Source organism: Procambarus clarkii, chromosome 58, assembly GCF_040958095.1.
Source record: "Procambarus clarkii isolate CNS0578487 chromosome 58, FALCON_Pclarkii_2.0, whole genome shotgun sequence".
NCBI lineage: Eukaryota > Metazoa > Arthropoda > Malacostraca > Decapoda > Cambaridae > Procambarus > Procambarus clarkii.
Genome location: NC_091207.1, coordinates 14228497 through 14243370, shown reverse-complemented (window position 1 = coordinate 14243370; position 14874 = coordinate 14228497). Strand labels below are relative to the sequence as shown.

The window sequence follows — 14874 nt, the reverse complement described above, 5'->3', positions numbered from 1 at the left end:
TTAAAATTAAATGATAAACGAGCCCTTGCTTATGCGAGACGATATTTTCCTATGAAACATCACTGTGTTAGGACATTTTGTAGAGGTATAGGAGTTGGTTCTTATAGGTGGTGTAGAGAATATTTTTGTTAGCTAGGCAACCTACCTAACAAGGGGTGTAGCCTCCTATAAAAACCCCTCTCCCCCACCCATCCCCCTCAGAAGACTGTCTTCCTCCTACGAAATGGGAGGTGTCTCTCAAAAAACACCTGCGGGGAAGATTGAAGTCCTTGAAGGACCTGGTTAGTATTACCCTATCTTTCTGCTAATAGATTTATTTTATGTTTATTTCCCTCAATAAAAAAGTTTGTATATCCTCTATTTCACCTCTTATGTTTTTCTCCAGTGCAGTTCTTGGGACCCGTCCACATTTGTAGAGTAGTAATTCTACGTGGGGGGTCTGCCCCAAACAAGATGCTGTTACGTAGTCTAATTGACGATGCCTGCTGTAGAGGATACAAGGCCGCTCCTGCAGGGGGAAAGGTATGTGCTAGTTGTTCTTAGAGAAAAATATAATATTTTTCTAATAAAATATATAATTATATAAAAAACCTTTAATCACTATAAATTATTTCCCCCATCTCTTTCCAGAACACTTCCGATGAGAGAGAGGAGGAAACTCAGCCAAAAGGTGTCCACCCAACTCACCCCATCCCCCCAAGAGAGGGGGGGATGGGGCTCAAGACCTTCCCCCACTTTTCACTGACGAGGAATCGTCACAATTCTACTCAGACGAGGATGGGGGTGTGGGATAGGAAGGGGGGGTAGAGCTGTAGTAAGTGAAATATGGCAAGAGCACTCTGTAAATTACAATTATTAACTAACATAATTGCTTATACATTTTGTGGTTTTTACCTAAAAAGCATTAAATAAATTATTTGATGTTTTTTTTTAACCTTTGGGGGGGGGAGGATTTATAATTTAATACTCCTTAAATACTCCCATATAAGGGAGGGACCATTCAGACTTGTTCGAATATATATATCCTTAATTAGTCCTATATAACGACGTATTGTTTAAACGGAGATACACGGTGTAAGTGAAATATGGCGGGGACTCACCTTAGACTACAATTTGAGGTGGGTCTATCTGTCACCCCGCCTCTGATTCCTTTGTCTGATAAGTGGACCTATCTGGCTCCCTGCCTCTGATTCCATTGTCTGATAAGTACCCCCCATTGTTTGTTAAGTGCCCCTATCTGGCTCGGAATATACTACCAGCTTCAAATCCCTTCCCACCAGGCAAGTGCTTCTGTTGTCATGCCACGTTCAGTAATGTAAATGTTGTTCCTTCAAAACTTGCACGGCATTTAAAGTCAAAGCACCCTGAACACCAAAACAAATCAAAGCAATTTTTTTAGGCAACTTTGGAAGCATACTTGAAGCAACAGTCGACCTTTATAAGTCAAGTTAAGCCCTCTGACATGAAAGCCCTTACTCTTACTTCTTTTAAGATGACACACATCGTTCTTCAGAAAAAAATAATTCATTGAACCTGAAAATGTTGTACTGTCGCGTCTTGAAGTAGCAGCTGACCTTATACATGGAGGGAAAGATGCAGTGAAGAAAGTGAAACAGATTCCGTTGTCTGATAATACAGTAAGTCGTCGGTCTGTGATGTAGCAGTTGATATGAAGGAACAGCTTGTTAAAAAATTGCGTCTAGCGGCTTCGTTTGGCATTCAACTGGATAAAACCACAGGCATAGGAGGAGAAGCACAGTTGATTATTTACTGTCGGTTTCCAGACTTAGAAGAGAAAACCATTGTTGAACATTATTTGTACTGCATCCAACTGGGCGTAGAAATAACAACACACAACATTCCTCAGATACTTCATGATTTCATTATTGAAGAGGGCATTGACTGGTCAAAATGCAAGTCTGTTACTACTGATGGTGCAAAAGCTATGGTCGGTGCAATCAATGGCGTTGTGAAGAAAATCCAAGCGGTCTCGCCAAATTGTATTGCAATTCACTGCGTGATTCACAGGGAAGCGTTAGTGGCAAAACGACTGAATGAAACTAGAAATGCTAAAGAGAAAAGTGACTTTGAGCTTCTACTTGATGATGTCAAAATGGTTAATTATATCTGTGCACATGCAAAAAAGCATAGAATGTTTCGTGAGTTGTGTAAGGATATGGAAGCTAATTTCACAAAACTCCTCCTTCACACTGAAGTACGTTGGCTATCTCGGGGTAAGGTTCTTAATCGAGTGTTTGCATTGAGAGAGCAGCTCGGTGCTTTTTTAACTGAGGAAGCAAACCCCATGGCAGTTACTTGTCAGGATGTGCTCTGGCTAGCTAAATTGTCTTACATGGCTTCAATCTTCGATCATCTGAACAAACTAAACATCAGTCAGCAAGGCAAAGGAGGGGATATTTTTACAAGTTTTGTGGGAAATAAATGCATTTAAACTGAAGGTGAAAAAATGGAAAAGCAATGTAGAAAAGAGGTGTTTTTCTGATTTTGAATTATTTGACTCATTTATGAGAGAATGTGGCTGGGGACATGGTAATAGAGCAGACACTGGAGGTACATATGTCACACTTAGTTATCAGACACCTTCCTCTAATGCAAGAAAACCTTTACTTCTATTTCCCAGACAGTGAGAATGACCAGCTGACCTCTAACATGTGGATGCTTAATCCCTTTCAAAGATGAAGATGAGAGCATCACCATTGTGATGCTCTCTTACAGCTTCGAGCGGATTATTCACAAAAAACAGTTTTCAAGACATTTAGCCATCCCATGGATTTCTGGGTTACCCTGCTTGATATTCCAGAGTACAAGGATCTAGCTGAGCAGACAATAGCCATATTTGTACAGATGCCAACATCACATTTGTGTGAGCAAGGGTCCTCTAGTTTAGTTTTGGTGAAGACAATGAAAAGGAATGCAATCCTGAACTTGGATCCTCTCATGCGAGTTGCACTGCAAAAACCTTCTGGTACCTCGATTCAACCTAATAGCAGACAAGTGCAACAGCAGCCAAGCCACTGATATTTCTTTTAAAGGAAAACTATTTGTTTGATTTATTGATACCGTACCAAATATAACAATGTCTGCAATTTTACTTTAGTGAAGGAAAATGCGTCTAAATGGCATTTTTAATTTTATCTTGTGTATTTTGAGCCTCTTAGTTTGAGATCAGGTGTGTAAATATGGATGAATATGTAAAAATTAAATAAAAAATAAGAGAAACTGCTTTTTTCTGTTTAAATAGTTATAGAAATGAGATATGAAACATAGATTTTAAATATTATAAACGTGAGATTTTTAATGAGACTTTTTCAGGGTGGGGGTGGACAGCTTCTACTTAATCACCGCTAGGGGTAGACGACATTACAAAAGGTTGAAGACCACTACACCATCAAGTCCAACTTGGAGTATGGCAGCGCCTGCACCTAAATCTGAAGCATCTATTTACAGTACAAAAGGCTTATCAAACTCAGGACTAGCGAGAACTGGCGATGAAGAAACGATAATTTTTAAACCATCTAAGGCTTCTTGACACTGGGTAGTCCACTTAAATTTACTCCTCTGCTGCCACAAATCAGTCAGAGGTGATGCTACCATAGGAAAGTTTTACAATACCTACAATAGTAGGCACTTACACCCATGAAGCGCTGTACCTGTTTCTTGTTAGACAAGATAGGGTAGTGTTACGGCCCTAATGGGACGCAACCGGGGTCTTTCTGATGGTATTAGTTTTGGGTATCCGGCCCCAAGTTAGTAGAGGCTTTCAAGGGGTGAGCTCCATAATGCAAGTAAAATAAACAGGGGAGGTACTTTAAAATACACAAGTTTATCATTTTATATATATATATATATATATATATATATATATATATATATATATATATATATATATATATATATATATTTATATATATATTTCTTCTCCCACCACCATATATAAAATAAAAGTCACAAACGGGAACTATTACTACACAATATATCTCTTCGTCTCCCTTTGAAGATGCTGAACATGGCGATGCTCACTCTGTGTAGTCTTTCCTGGTTTCCTATTCCGTGGCCCAGAACCCACAATGAATCTACCCTGGCCACAGGCCAGCCAATTCACATTCCCACTGGGTGCCCCCGTCGTGAAGGCCCACAACCACAGTCCATCCTGTAGCTGGCAGGTACCAATCAGCCTCGCTGTTAGGCCATTTCACGACTGTTACAACCCTTGAGATTTAGTACGGTTCTTTTCCCACTGTGATCAATATATATTATATCGGCCTTGCCAACATGTGTCTAGGGGTAGAGAAACAACACTGCATAAATTGGGAAAACAATGTATCTTCGCTAAGGGTGACAAACATAACAATTAAATGGTAAATATAATAGCCAGAAATATTCTTTAGCATGCAATAATATAAACAAAATCCTTATTGAGCAATGAGCAATATCACCAGCACATGAACGATTAATTGGGATAATGCACAATCATCTAACCAGAGAATTAACCGAGTATTTAGCTAAAATTAACAATAACCACAGACTTAACTTAAAACATGTCTCCTCTCGACCAAAACTGCCACGCCTCTGCCCAAGCATCGGTTCCCAGGACAGGCGTCCTACCACAATATCAACGAAACATCCACATAAACTATTGTGGAAATTCTACTAACAAAATGTAGTACTAATATTCAAATCATTATTAATCTTAATAGTATATAATAATAATACATTCAATATAATTTACTGGCAAACAATACTAAGAATTAATCAAGGTTGAACTATAACCACTCGCTTGACAACAAGTTCCCACACTAGCCACATCCAAATATGGTCAACCCCCCACAACGAGAAACCAACATGAAAATACTTGCACAAAAGCCTCATACAATATAATGCAACTCAGGCACACTACAGCATGCTATAATATATAACATACAATAATCTAATATCACCCAACTGGAGACTATACTAATTATAGAACAAGACAATAATGTAATATAAGCATCAAGAGTAATGTTAGAATCCTAGTAAGATTCGTAACAATGACGAATACTAGGGTTGCGAGCCCTAGGCAGGAGCCTCGTGTAACTCGCTGGTTACTCTCCTCGGTCGGCACCGCAGTGGGTTGTCTCTTCCACCAGCCAGCCCGGGTACGGCGAATCCCGTCACTACCACTCTTCAGACAGACAATTAAACACTCAGCAGTGCTAGTCCGGTGGCGGCTCACTGCTTCTACAAAGCAGACTGGTGAAGAGACCTTGGTTGCCTTGGGTAGACTGCCTCATCGTACATCACAGCAGTCCTAGGTTGACTCTGTGAAAGCAGACACGTCATCAGTACTGGGAAACTACATGGGAACCAACAGGAAACATCACTTACTGGCTTCGACACAAACGTCCACCTTTTTGCTCTATAGATGGCATTCACTGTCTAAGCGCCACTTCACCAGAGGTCAGCAGCGGCTACTGTTACGAACCAAAATTCCAAGCCCGAGCACGAAGCCATGAAGTCCACCCCATCTGTGAGTCTGCTCCCGAAAACCCCACACCATGGACAACGCCATCTAGTGATGACAGGAGATGCCGGCAATTAGTGCTGGATTCCTGTCCTAGTCGGCTCGTGACGTAGCCGCTGCTGACCTCTGGTGAGGTGGCGCTTAGACAGTGAACGCCATCTATGGAGCAAATAGGAGGACGTTTCTGTCTAAGCTAGTAAGTGAAGTTTCCTAGTGGCCCCCAGGTAGTGTCTCCAGTACTGATGACGTGTCTACTTTCAGAGTTAACCTAGGACGGTTGTAAGGTACGTTGAATCAGTCTACCCAAGGCAGCCAAGGTCTCTTCACCAGTCTGCTTTGTAGAAGCTGTGAGCCACCCCCGGTAAGCGTAACCCCTTAATAAGTAATGAGCACTTTGTTAAAATTTTCCTTTAGGACTGAAAAATTATACATATAACTTATAATATATATATTGAATACAGTATAATATAAAAACACAGATGGTAAAGTTAACTTATACAACAAACAAAAAGTATTGTCATTACACTTAATATAATATAATAAAATATGGCACAACATGAATGTTACAGACTTAACTCTACAAAGATGTGATCTCTCCAGCCCCGTATCCGCCAATGACCTACATATCTGCGGGAGTCAAAATCATTGCCTCTGCCCCGCGAAAATTTGCCAAAGTTACAATATTTATTAATTCTACAATGGAGCAATATATTGTGACAAGAGTAATTTTAAACTAACTTAATGAATGGTCAATACATATTGGTATAACAAAAAATAAGGTAATTATTGCTTTACATAGTAATTAAAATACACATACAAAGGGGAATGATGGCATGCTCATCCAGCAACGGATTATCCCACGACAATTTGCCAGATACAGTTCACACAATTATTATTCACCTATGTAACCCACATATGATCACATATAAATCATTAGTTCCCGTGGGAAACTGAGTACACAAAGAAATAAAACAATCATTCCCACGATACGTTGGGCCTAACGCCAACAATGTAACATGAAATTATTTTACATAGAACATATAAGTATATCAATATACATACATGTAATTTATACACAATTATAAATGTACATATTAATTTATTTAATTACGTATCTTATAGAGGTACGTAACACTTCCACCTACAAGAAAAAAAATGCAATGGATTGAAGATCAATGGCATTTTTTCAAAGTAAAATGTATGACACTTGAGATTTATGGTATTAATTACACCAAACATGTAAAAGTAATAAGAACACATTTCTGGACAAAAATGAAAACACTCCAAATATATTCTTACATGAAACTCAGAAATTTCAGTCTTATGACTATGTTCTACATATGTTTCACTGGAGTATGCAAATGTATCTCTCCAGGGCACTATCTCATTTTTTCACTTTGATTCAGATCATATTTCATACACCTATTTACAACAGTATCATTATTAGCATGAATAGAATTGTCAATAAACGTAGCTGCTTTCACACAATTATCACGGCAATTTATCTTTCTATTTGTTTCTACTATTTCTCTAAGATCAGTCCCATATTTCCATGTGATTCCTTTTCCACATGGTGAATTTTTCCAGGACAGACTCCATTTTCCATTACTCCCTTTTTCTGGAGCTGAACTGCTTAATTGAAGCTGACTGGATGTTGAGTAGATTTGGGACTTCTCCTGGGTATGCTCTGACACAGACATCTGCTCTTCATCACTCTTGATCCTCTGTGGAACACATACTCTCGCCCAATGGATACTAAAATTAGAGAAATTAGCATTAAACCTCACAATTATGTAAAAAACTTTCCCATTCATAGAACCTTCCGAAACACAACACCTCAACTTAGCAAACCATTGACCTTCAAACCAAGATAAGTGCAAAGACTACCTGATCGAACTGACTCAGATGATCCATAAGGAACACAGAAATCAATTGCCTCATAACTCTGTCATAACGATCAGTGAAAGAAAACAGGCATATGCCTAGGCACCATATCTCAATCATAACTCTCAAGACAAGTTCACACCCCCTGATGGTGAACTTGAACACAACACACACTTTCATCAACCGTCTAGTCTTCCAAAAGACTAACATACCGAAAACTTGACAACCCTCACCATCACTTCCCAAGTGATTTACGTCTGATGACAAACAATCAACCAAAAGGTTTAAGGGTCTTAACATCTTGAAGATGCACAGCAGATTACCTGGGAAACACCCAAGGACAATCTGAAACCCCTCACAATGATTAACACTAGGTAGGATAACTTGAAATACACACCTGGAGCCTAAAACATCTGCTCCCCAGTATGATTTAATCCTTCACCCACAATATGACTCTGAAAGTCAGCTCCAATATGACTCTGAAAGTCAACACCACACTTGAGTGGAACATACACTTTCATCACTCGTGCATCAAAATAACCTGGATCTGAATATAGAGACACAGTTCTAGTATAACTCACCACTTCCTCAGTACAACTGGTTGCACAACCTACTTGAGTAAACTCTCTCTGCTCAACCACAAGTTCAAAGATGTCCCACAGTCCATTACTTCACAAGAAAATGGCTCCTGCAGAATAAAAGTAGATTTCAACATCCTACACACACTCTGACTCAATGTACCCAATGAGAAATACTTACTCCATATGGAATAAGAATCACAACCCCGCAACTTAGATGCAAATGCTACCTTACCACTCTCAATGATTTTACCAAAATTTCCTCCCATGACTTCTGGAGCTGCTTGGAGTACCGTCTGCTCACAATCAATAATATCACTACCAAGCTGGGTCACATCCTCACAGACAACTGAAGAGGGAGGCTCAATGGGTCTCCATCTACTCAACAGAAGCTGATCCTCTGGCTGCTTTCCCACACTCTCCAAAACTGGATCTACAGTACAGACTGTCTCCTTGCTTCTCTCTGAAATCTTAGGGTCAGTTCTACTCAATGCACATAAATTACGGGAATCTGAAACGAGCGGGCAAGTAACAGGTAGTTTGACCTCCTCCCCTATTATATCACCTTGACTAGGGTGAGGCGGGGCCTCTACAACAGACTTACTCTCGACAACTGATTCTAAACTTGGAGTGAGCGGGAATACTTCTGCCAACCCGACATCTTGTCCTAAACCATTCACTTGGCTGGAATACACAGTCGTGGCTTTTAAGTTTCTCTCAACTCCTGGCACAACGTTCGCAGTGAGCGGGCAAGACAATGGTACATGGACATCCTTTCCCAATTTATTGGAATAAAGCAGAGTCATAGTATCAGGCTTACTCTCAACAACTAAATCGGCCACACAGGAATCTGGAACAACCACATCCCACTTCTCCATTGAAGGGGTACTGGTTACTGGAACAAATGCTTGAGTAACAACATTAGAACTGACAACTGGATTTATAATAGTACTGACATCAGCACAGGTAGAATGGACAAAACCATCTTCTACAACAGGTTGTTCATTCATAGAACTAATTTCAGCACGGGCAGAATAAACATGGTCTGCAACTGGCTGTTTACACAAACGGGGATCAATCTCACCCACAACATGATTTATGGCCACATCATTACCCAATATAACATCCACACCTGGGATGGGCAACTGTGTACTAACACCCACAGTGCATAAACTTGGTGTATTGGTGGATCTGAAATTAATGTCTATTAGAGGTACAGTTTTACATCCTGCAACACTCTGAAGAACAACAAACTTTCCTGTCTCTCTCTTTTCAACATCAGAAAGAATACTGGATGAAATTATGGTTTGGGAAGCACCTGTATCACGAAGAATAACCACTGGCTTCCACTTCCCATTAATACACAAAACTTCACCTGAAGACATATATGGTGAATACTGTTTCACCCAATTGGGGTTTACAGTTACATGTTTATTAGTAAATTTATTTTGCACACCTCTACAATAAATGAGACCAGTTGGTCGTAACTCAGGGTGCAATATAAAACAGGAATTAATTCCATGGCCTTTTCTCTTACAATGGGAACAAGACCTTACAGTGGACACACTGGTAGAACCAACTGTAGGTTTAGAAATAACCTTATTATTATTTGACATTCCTGACAATGAAGTAGCAGGGTTAGGTTTTGTAAGAGAAGAGCTCATGGGAGTAACTGGAGCACTAGGACTGGATGGATTCTGATAAGGAGTTCGGTGAGCATTATAATTTACTCTACGACTAGACTTAGGTGAAGTGGCCGTAAACTGGGCCTTAGTCAACAACTCATGCTCATCCGCGAGCTTTGACAGCTCATAAATGTCTGTTACATTCTTTTGTTCTGCCATAAAAGTAGACAACTTGTCTGGGAGACATGACAATACTTCTTCCATTATAAGAAGATTCTTTTGAGCATCAAACTCAGTTACTGAAAGTAACTTTAACCATCTGTTGCAAAAATTCGTCTTCTGGCGAGTAAAATCTGCTATTGTCTGATCGCTTACCCTCCTTAGGTTCTTAAACTTCTGCCTGTGTGCCTCTGGATTTAATTGATACGCATTTAAGATGCTTTTCTTTACAAATTCATAATCAAAGCAATGAGCGTCAGGTAGGGATGTAAAACCTCCTGACTACGCCCCTTAAATTGAGACTGCATAATGGCTACCCACTGATCCCTTGGCCAGTTCATACTGATGGCAATTTTATAAAAATGTGCAAAGAAAACCTCAGGATCCTCTTCATTAAACTTGGGTAACTCTATATACTTATTCATCCTTATGGGATTATTATCACTATTTGTTGAAACATTACTAGTATTTCCATGCTCAGCTGCCATACGCTGTGTTTCAAGCCTTAAGTTAGTGTCAGCCATTTGTTGTTGAATCTCTAATTGTTGCTTCTTTGTGGCTTCTAGTTGCAACTGTGCCATAACCTCTAACCGCCTAGTCTCAGCTCTCTCTGCTGAGCTTCCGCCTCTAATATTTTCTGTTCTTTTTGAGCTTCAAGCTCTCTTTGACGAGCTTCAGCCTATAATATTTTCTGTTCCTTTTGAGCTTCAAGCTCTAATTGTTTCTGTTCCTTTTGAGCTTCAAGCTCTAATTGGCGAGCTTCTAACTCAAGACGCTTTAACGTCATCTGATCACTCGACTCCTCTCTTAACTCCTCTAGAATTTCTTCGTCTAACTCTCCATTCTCAACAAAATGCGTCACAATGACTTTCAATATTTGGGCTTTAACCATTCTATTGTTGGCGGTCAAATCCAAATGATTTGCCATTTGTATTAAATCAGTCTTTTTTAGGCTCTTAATCCCTTCAAAGTCTGGGTGAGCCAACGATACAACTTTCTCCTCCATCGTTACTAACACTTGGCACTTGATTCACAACAATAATTAAAACAATGGCACTGCACTACACTACACTTCACTGTAAAATTGTCACCACACTGAAAATTCGCTTGGCCTCACTGCACAAACAAATATATAGGATGACTTATCTCAAAATCGTGAAACGTTGTTACTTGACACACAGGAAGGCTTGCTTGGTACATGGAATAGTTCTTAAGAAACACAGACACCTAACACACTGGTACCTAGGAAGGCAAGGTTAGATTAGCACAGTTAAGTTTAAGTGGGAACAACATTTCCCGGCACAGGCCCCCATAACTCTTTGTTACCTATCGTTCGTTACGGCTCGTGACCCTACAACAGCCAACTTTAAAAAAAGGTCTAGGGTTACTAAAAACGGCTGTTCACAAGAGCGGGTCACCAGTGTAACCCCTTAATAAGTAATGAGCACTTTGTTAAAATTTTCCTTTAGGACTGAAAAATTATACATATAACTTATAATAGGGAAGGGAGTACCACCTCTGGCTGGAAGAAGGGGGACCCATAGCCTCGGAGGAAACCACACATAACGCATTGGAGGGAATGTAGGTCCCCTCCAATACAGTTTCTGTGTGCTTTTCTCCTACCACCCCCTTCCCTTTTTTTTCCCCCCTTTATTGTGTATTTAAAGGTTACAAAACATACAAGACAAATGCCTAAAGGTTATGGATCTCTTGAAGCTCCTCCGCTTCTGGACAGGAACCGAGGACGCAGCAAGCATTTCCCATCTGGATCGCCACACTGAGACGCTGAAATAAAAAACTGGAAGCCCTTGGGTCTCTGGTGACGTCAATGAGCCTGGAACCCAATTCCTTGAGAAATCCCAAGGCACTCTTGCCCCAGGGGCCATGCATCTCAGACGCTATGGGAACAAAGAGGTATTGACCTTCCAGTCGCCTGTACTTGAGTGATTTTGCTGTTTCCCTGTGGTTGGCCGCCCCACCTGCTTGATCAGCTCCGAAGTGTACATAGGTGTCAGCCAGGGTGGATACACATGTGTAGTCCCACACCAACTGTCTACCCTCCTTCCATGGGTATATGGTGATGCCATCAGGGCGAAGTGCGGGTGAAATCCGGGTTTTGGACCCCTAGGATGCGAGGTTCTCTCTCCGCTGGACTTATAATATATATATTGAATACAGTATAATATAAAAACACAGATGGTAAAGTTAACTTATACAACAAACAAAAAGTATTGTCATCACACTTAATATAATATAAATAAATATGGCACAACATGAATGTTACAGACTTAACTCTACAAAGATGTGATCTCTCTAGCCCCGTATCAGCCACTGACCTACATATCTGCAGGAGTCAAAATCATTGCCTCTGCCCCGCGAAAATTTGCCAAAGTTACAATATTTATTAATTCTACAATGGAGCAATATATTGTGACAAGAGTAATCTTAAACTAACTTAATGAATGGTCAATACATATTGGTATAACAAAAAATAAGGTAATTATTGCTTTACATAGTAATTAAAATACACATACAAAGGGGAATGATGGCATGCTCATCCAGCAACGGATTATCCCACGACAATTTGCCAGATACAGTTCACACAATTATTATTCACCTATGTAACCCACATATGATCACATATAAATCATTAGTTCCCGTGGGAAACTGAGTACACAAAGAAATAAAACAATCATTCCCACGATACGTTGGGCCTAACGCCAACAATGTAACATGAAATTATTTTACATAGAACATCTAAGTATATCAATATACATACATGTAATTTATACACAATTATAAATGTACATATTAATTTATTTAATTACGTATCTTATAGAGGTACGTAACAGGGAAGAAACAGGAAAGCGAGGCACAAAGTACAAAGGAAAGCGAGGTGGTAGCTATCACTGAAAAGAAAGATAAAGGTACTGACATTGAAAGTGATGCAGGTGAACTGAATATAAGTTTTCTAACTGTCAAAATGCATGCCTTAGAAATAAATCGTGAGATAGAATGGAAGAAATTAGAAATAGAACGGGAAATTAAAGAATAGGAAATGGAAATGAAACGTTTAGAATTACAAGAAAGGAAAGAAGAGCGAGAAAGGGAAGAAGAGCGAGAAAGGGAAGAAAGAAGAGAAAGAGAACGAGAAGAGCGAGAAAGAGAAGAAAAACGAGAGAGAGAAGAGCGAGAAAGAGAAGAAAAGAGAGAGAGAGAAAAACGAGAAAGAGAAAGAGAAGAACGTGAAAGAGAAGAAAAGGAGAAGGAAAGAAAACACGAGTTAGAAGTGCTGTGATTAGACGGTCAGTGGAAAACAACGGAAACGAGTGGTTTCGATCCGGTAAGGAATATAAAGATGGTCCCTAAATTCAACGAAAAGGAAGTTTCGAAGTTCTTTGCAGCCTTCGAGAAGGTTGCTGCCTCTTTGGATTGGCCAAAGGAGAATTGGGCCATCATGATACAGTCCGTCTTGACTGGGAAGGCCCAAATTGCCTACTCCACGTTGTCCCTTGATGACTCTAGTGATTACGACAAGGTGAAGAAGGTCGTGCTCATGGCTTACCAATTGGTGCCCGAGGCTTATAGGCAGAAGTTCAGGAACCTGAAGAAGACCTCGGAGCACACGTTCACCGAGTTTGCGACCATCAAGGAACGACTTTTTCAGGAGTGGTGTGCTTCTCGGAAGGTGAAGACAAAAGAAGACCTCGAGCAGTTCATACTGTTAGAGGACTTCAAAGACTGTCTGTCAGTGGATCTGAAAACGTACTTAGAGGAACAACAGGTGGAGACCTCAAGTGCAGCAGCCACTATGGCTGAAGAATACATCTTGACGCATAGGTCTTCCACTAGGTGTGTCCCTAAGAATTACCCACATCTGTTTGGCAAACCTCGTCAGGAAGAAGAGACACCCGTCCCACAAAGTGCTATGAAGATGCCCCCAAGTAGTCCCCGAAGGACTAGTCCTAGCAGTCCGAAACACCGTAGTCCAAGGAGGAATGTAGTGTGTTGGACTTGTGGGCAGAAAGGACACCTTGCTGCTATGTGCCGAAGCAGAAGAGGTAGCGGTCCACATAGGGAAGTGATGCTGATGGGTTGTGTGACACCACCATTGGGAACCCAGTCTCTGATGACTAATCAGGAAGGACCAGGATTGTTTGCCCTTCACACTTCAGGCGGGTATGTAACGAGTGATCATACTGGTAGATCAGTTGTAGTGCTCAGAGATAGTGGAGCAGCCTGTGAGGGAATGTAGATTCCCTCAGCTAGTTTCCTAGTTTTCTAGATTAGGCTAGTCGCTCTAGGGACTCTAGTCAAGAAGTTTTCAAACTAACATACACTTGTGGGGTGTTGGATGAAAGCTCTTGCTATGGACTATCATTTAAGACTAGTCAGAAGTCTGTGATTGCTCTGTAGAGAGAATTACAGAAATTTTCCTGTTTCTGTGAAATAGGATGGGAGTTGGAAGTGAGCGGTGTGAGTAGGTACTTGTCTAGACCATTAGAGGGGGGGAAGGACAGAGGCGTGAACGTTGCCCCCTAATCATGTGAGACATTGCGCCACTGTCTTTAGGCCTCCCCTCCTTGTGATGTCATGGGACGCCTGAGGGTGAGGGAGGCCTGTTATTGGTTTAGGCATCTCTACTCCAAGCTGAGTTTTGGCGCGAACAGCTGTGATTGGAAGCAGCACCATGGAGTTGTGCCGGCTTTGTGCTGATTGGTCAAGACAAGGTAGGGGGGGGGGGAGATATGGGCATTTTGAGTTACCTTAGCCCGCCAAATCGGCAGTTTGAGCTGGGCAGCGAGCTGGAGCAAGACGTAGCTGGGTGGAGGTGGCAGCCTGCCACCTCCACCCCCCGTTAATCGCTGTGTCATTACTCATCGTGGATTGCACTCCTGCCATCCTGGGTTGTGTCAAGGCCCAATTTGCGTGAAATTGGGGCCGATGTGACAAACTAAGAGACAGTTACAGTGTTAACCCATGAGGCAGCTGGCCTCATGGTGTATCAGATTGATCCCTCATCCCTCGGGTCTGAGCATCCTGTCTA

At 40.9% G+C, this 14874-nt stretch overlaps 1 protein-coding gene across 1 annotated transcript; it reads left to right on the top strand.

The window, feature by feature from the left end:
• The first annotated feature begins 1669 nt into the window (after positions 1-1669).
• LOC138353566 (zinc finger MYM-type protein 6-like) lies at positions 1670-12882 on the top strand. The gene is made up of 3 exons (XM_069306749.1): positions 1670-2402; positions 2822-3015; positions 12667-12882. Exons 1-3 carry the CDS (start codon positions 1670-1672, stop codon positions 12880-12882), a joined length of 1143 nt encoding a protein of 380 aa, XP_069162850.1.
• Positions 12883-14874: the final 1992 nt, after the last annotated feature.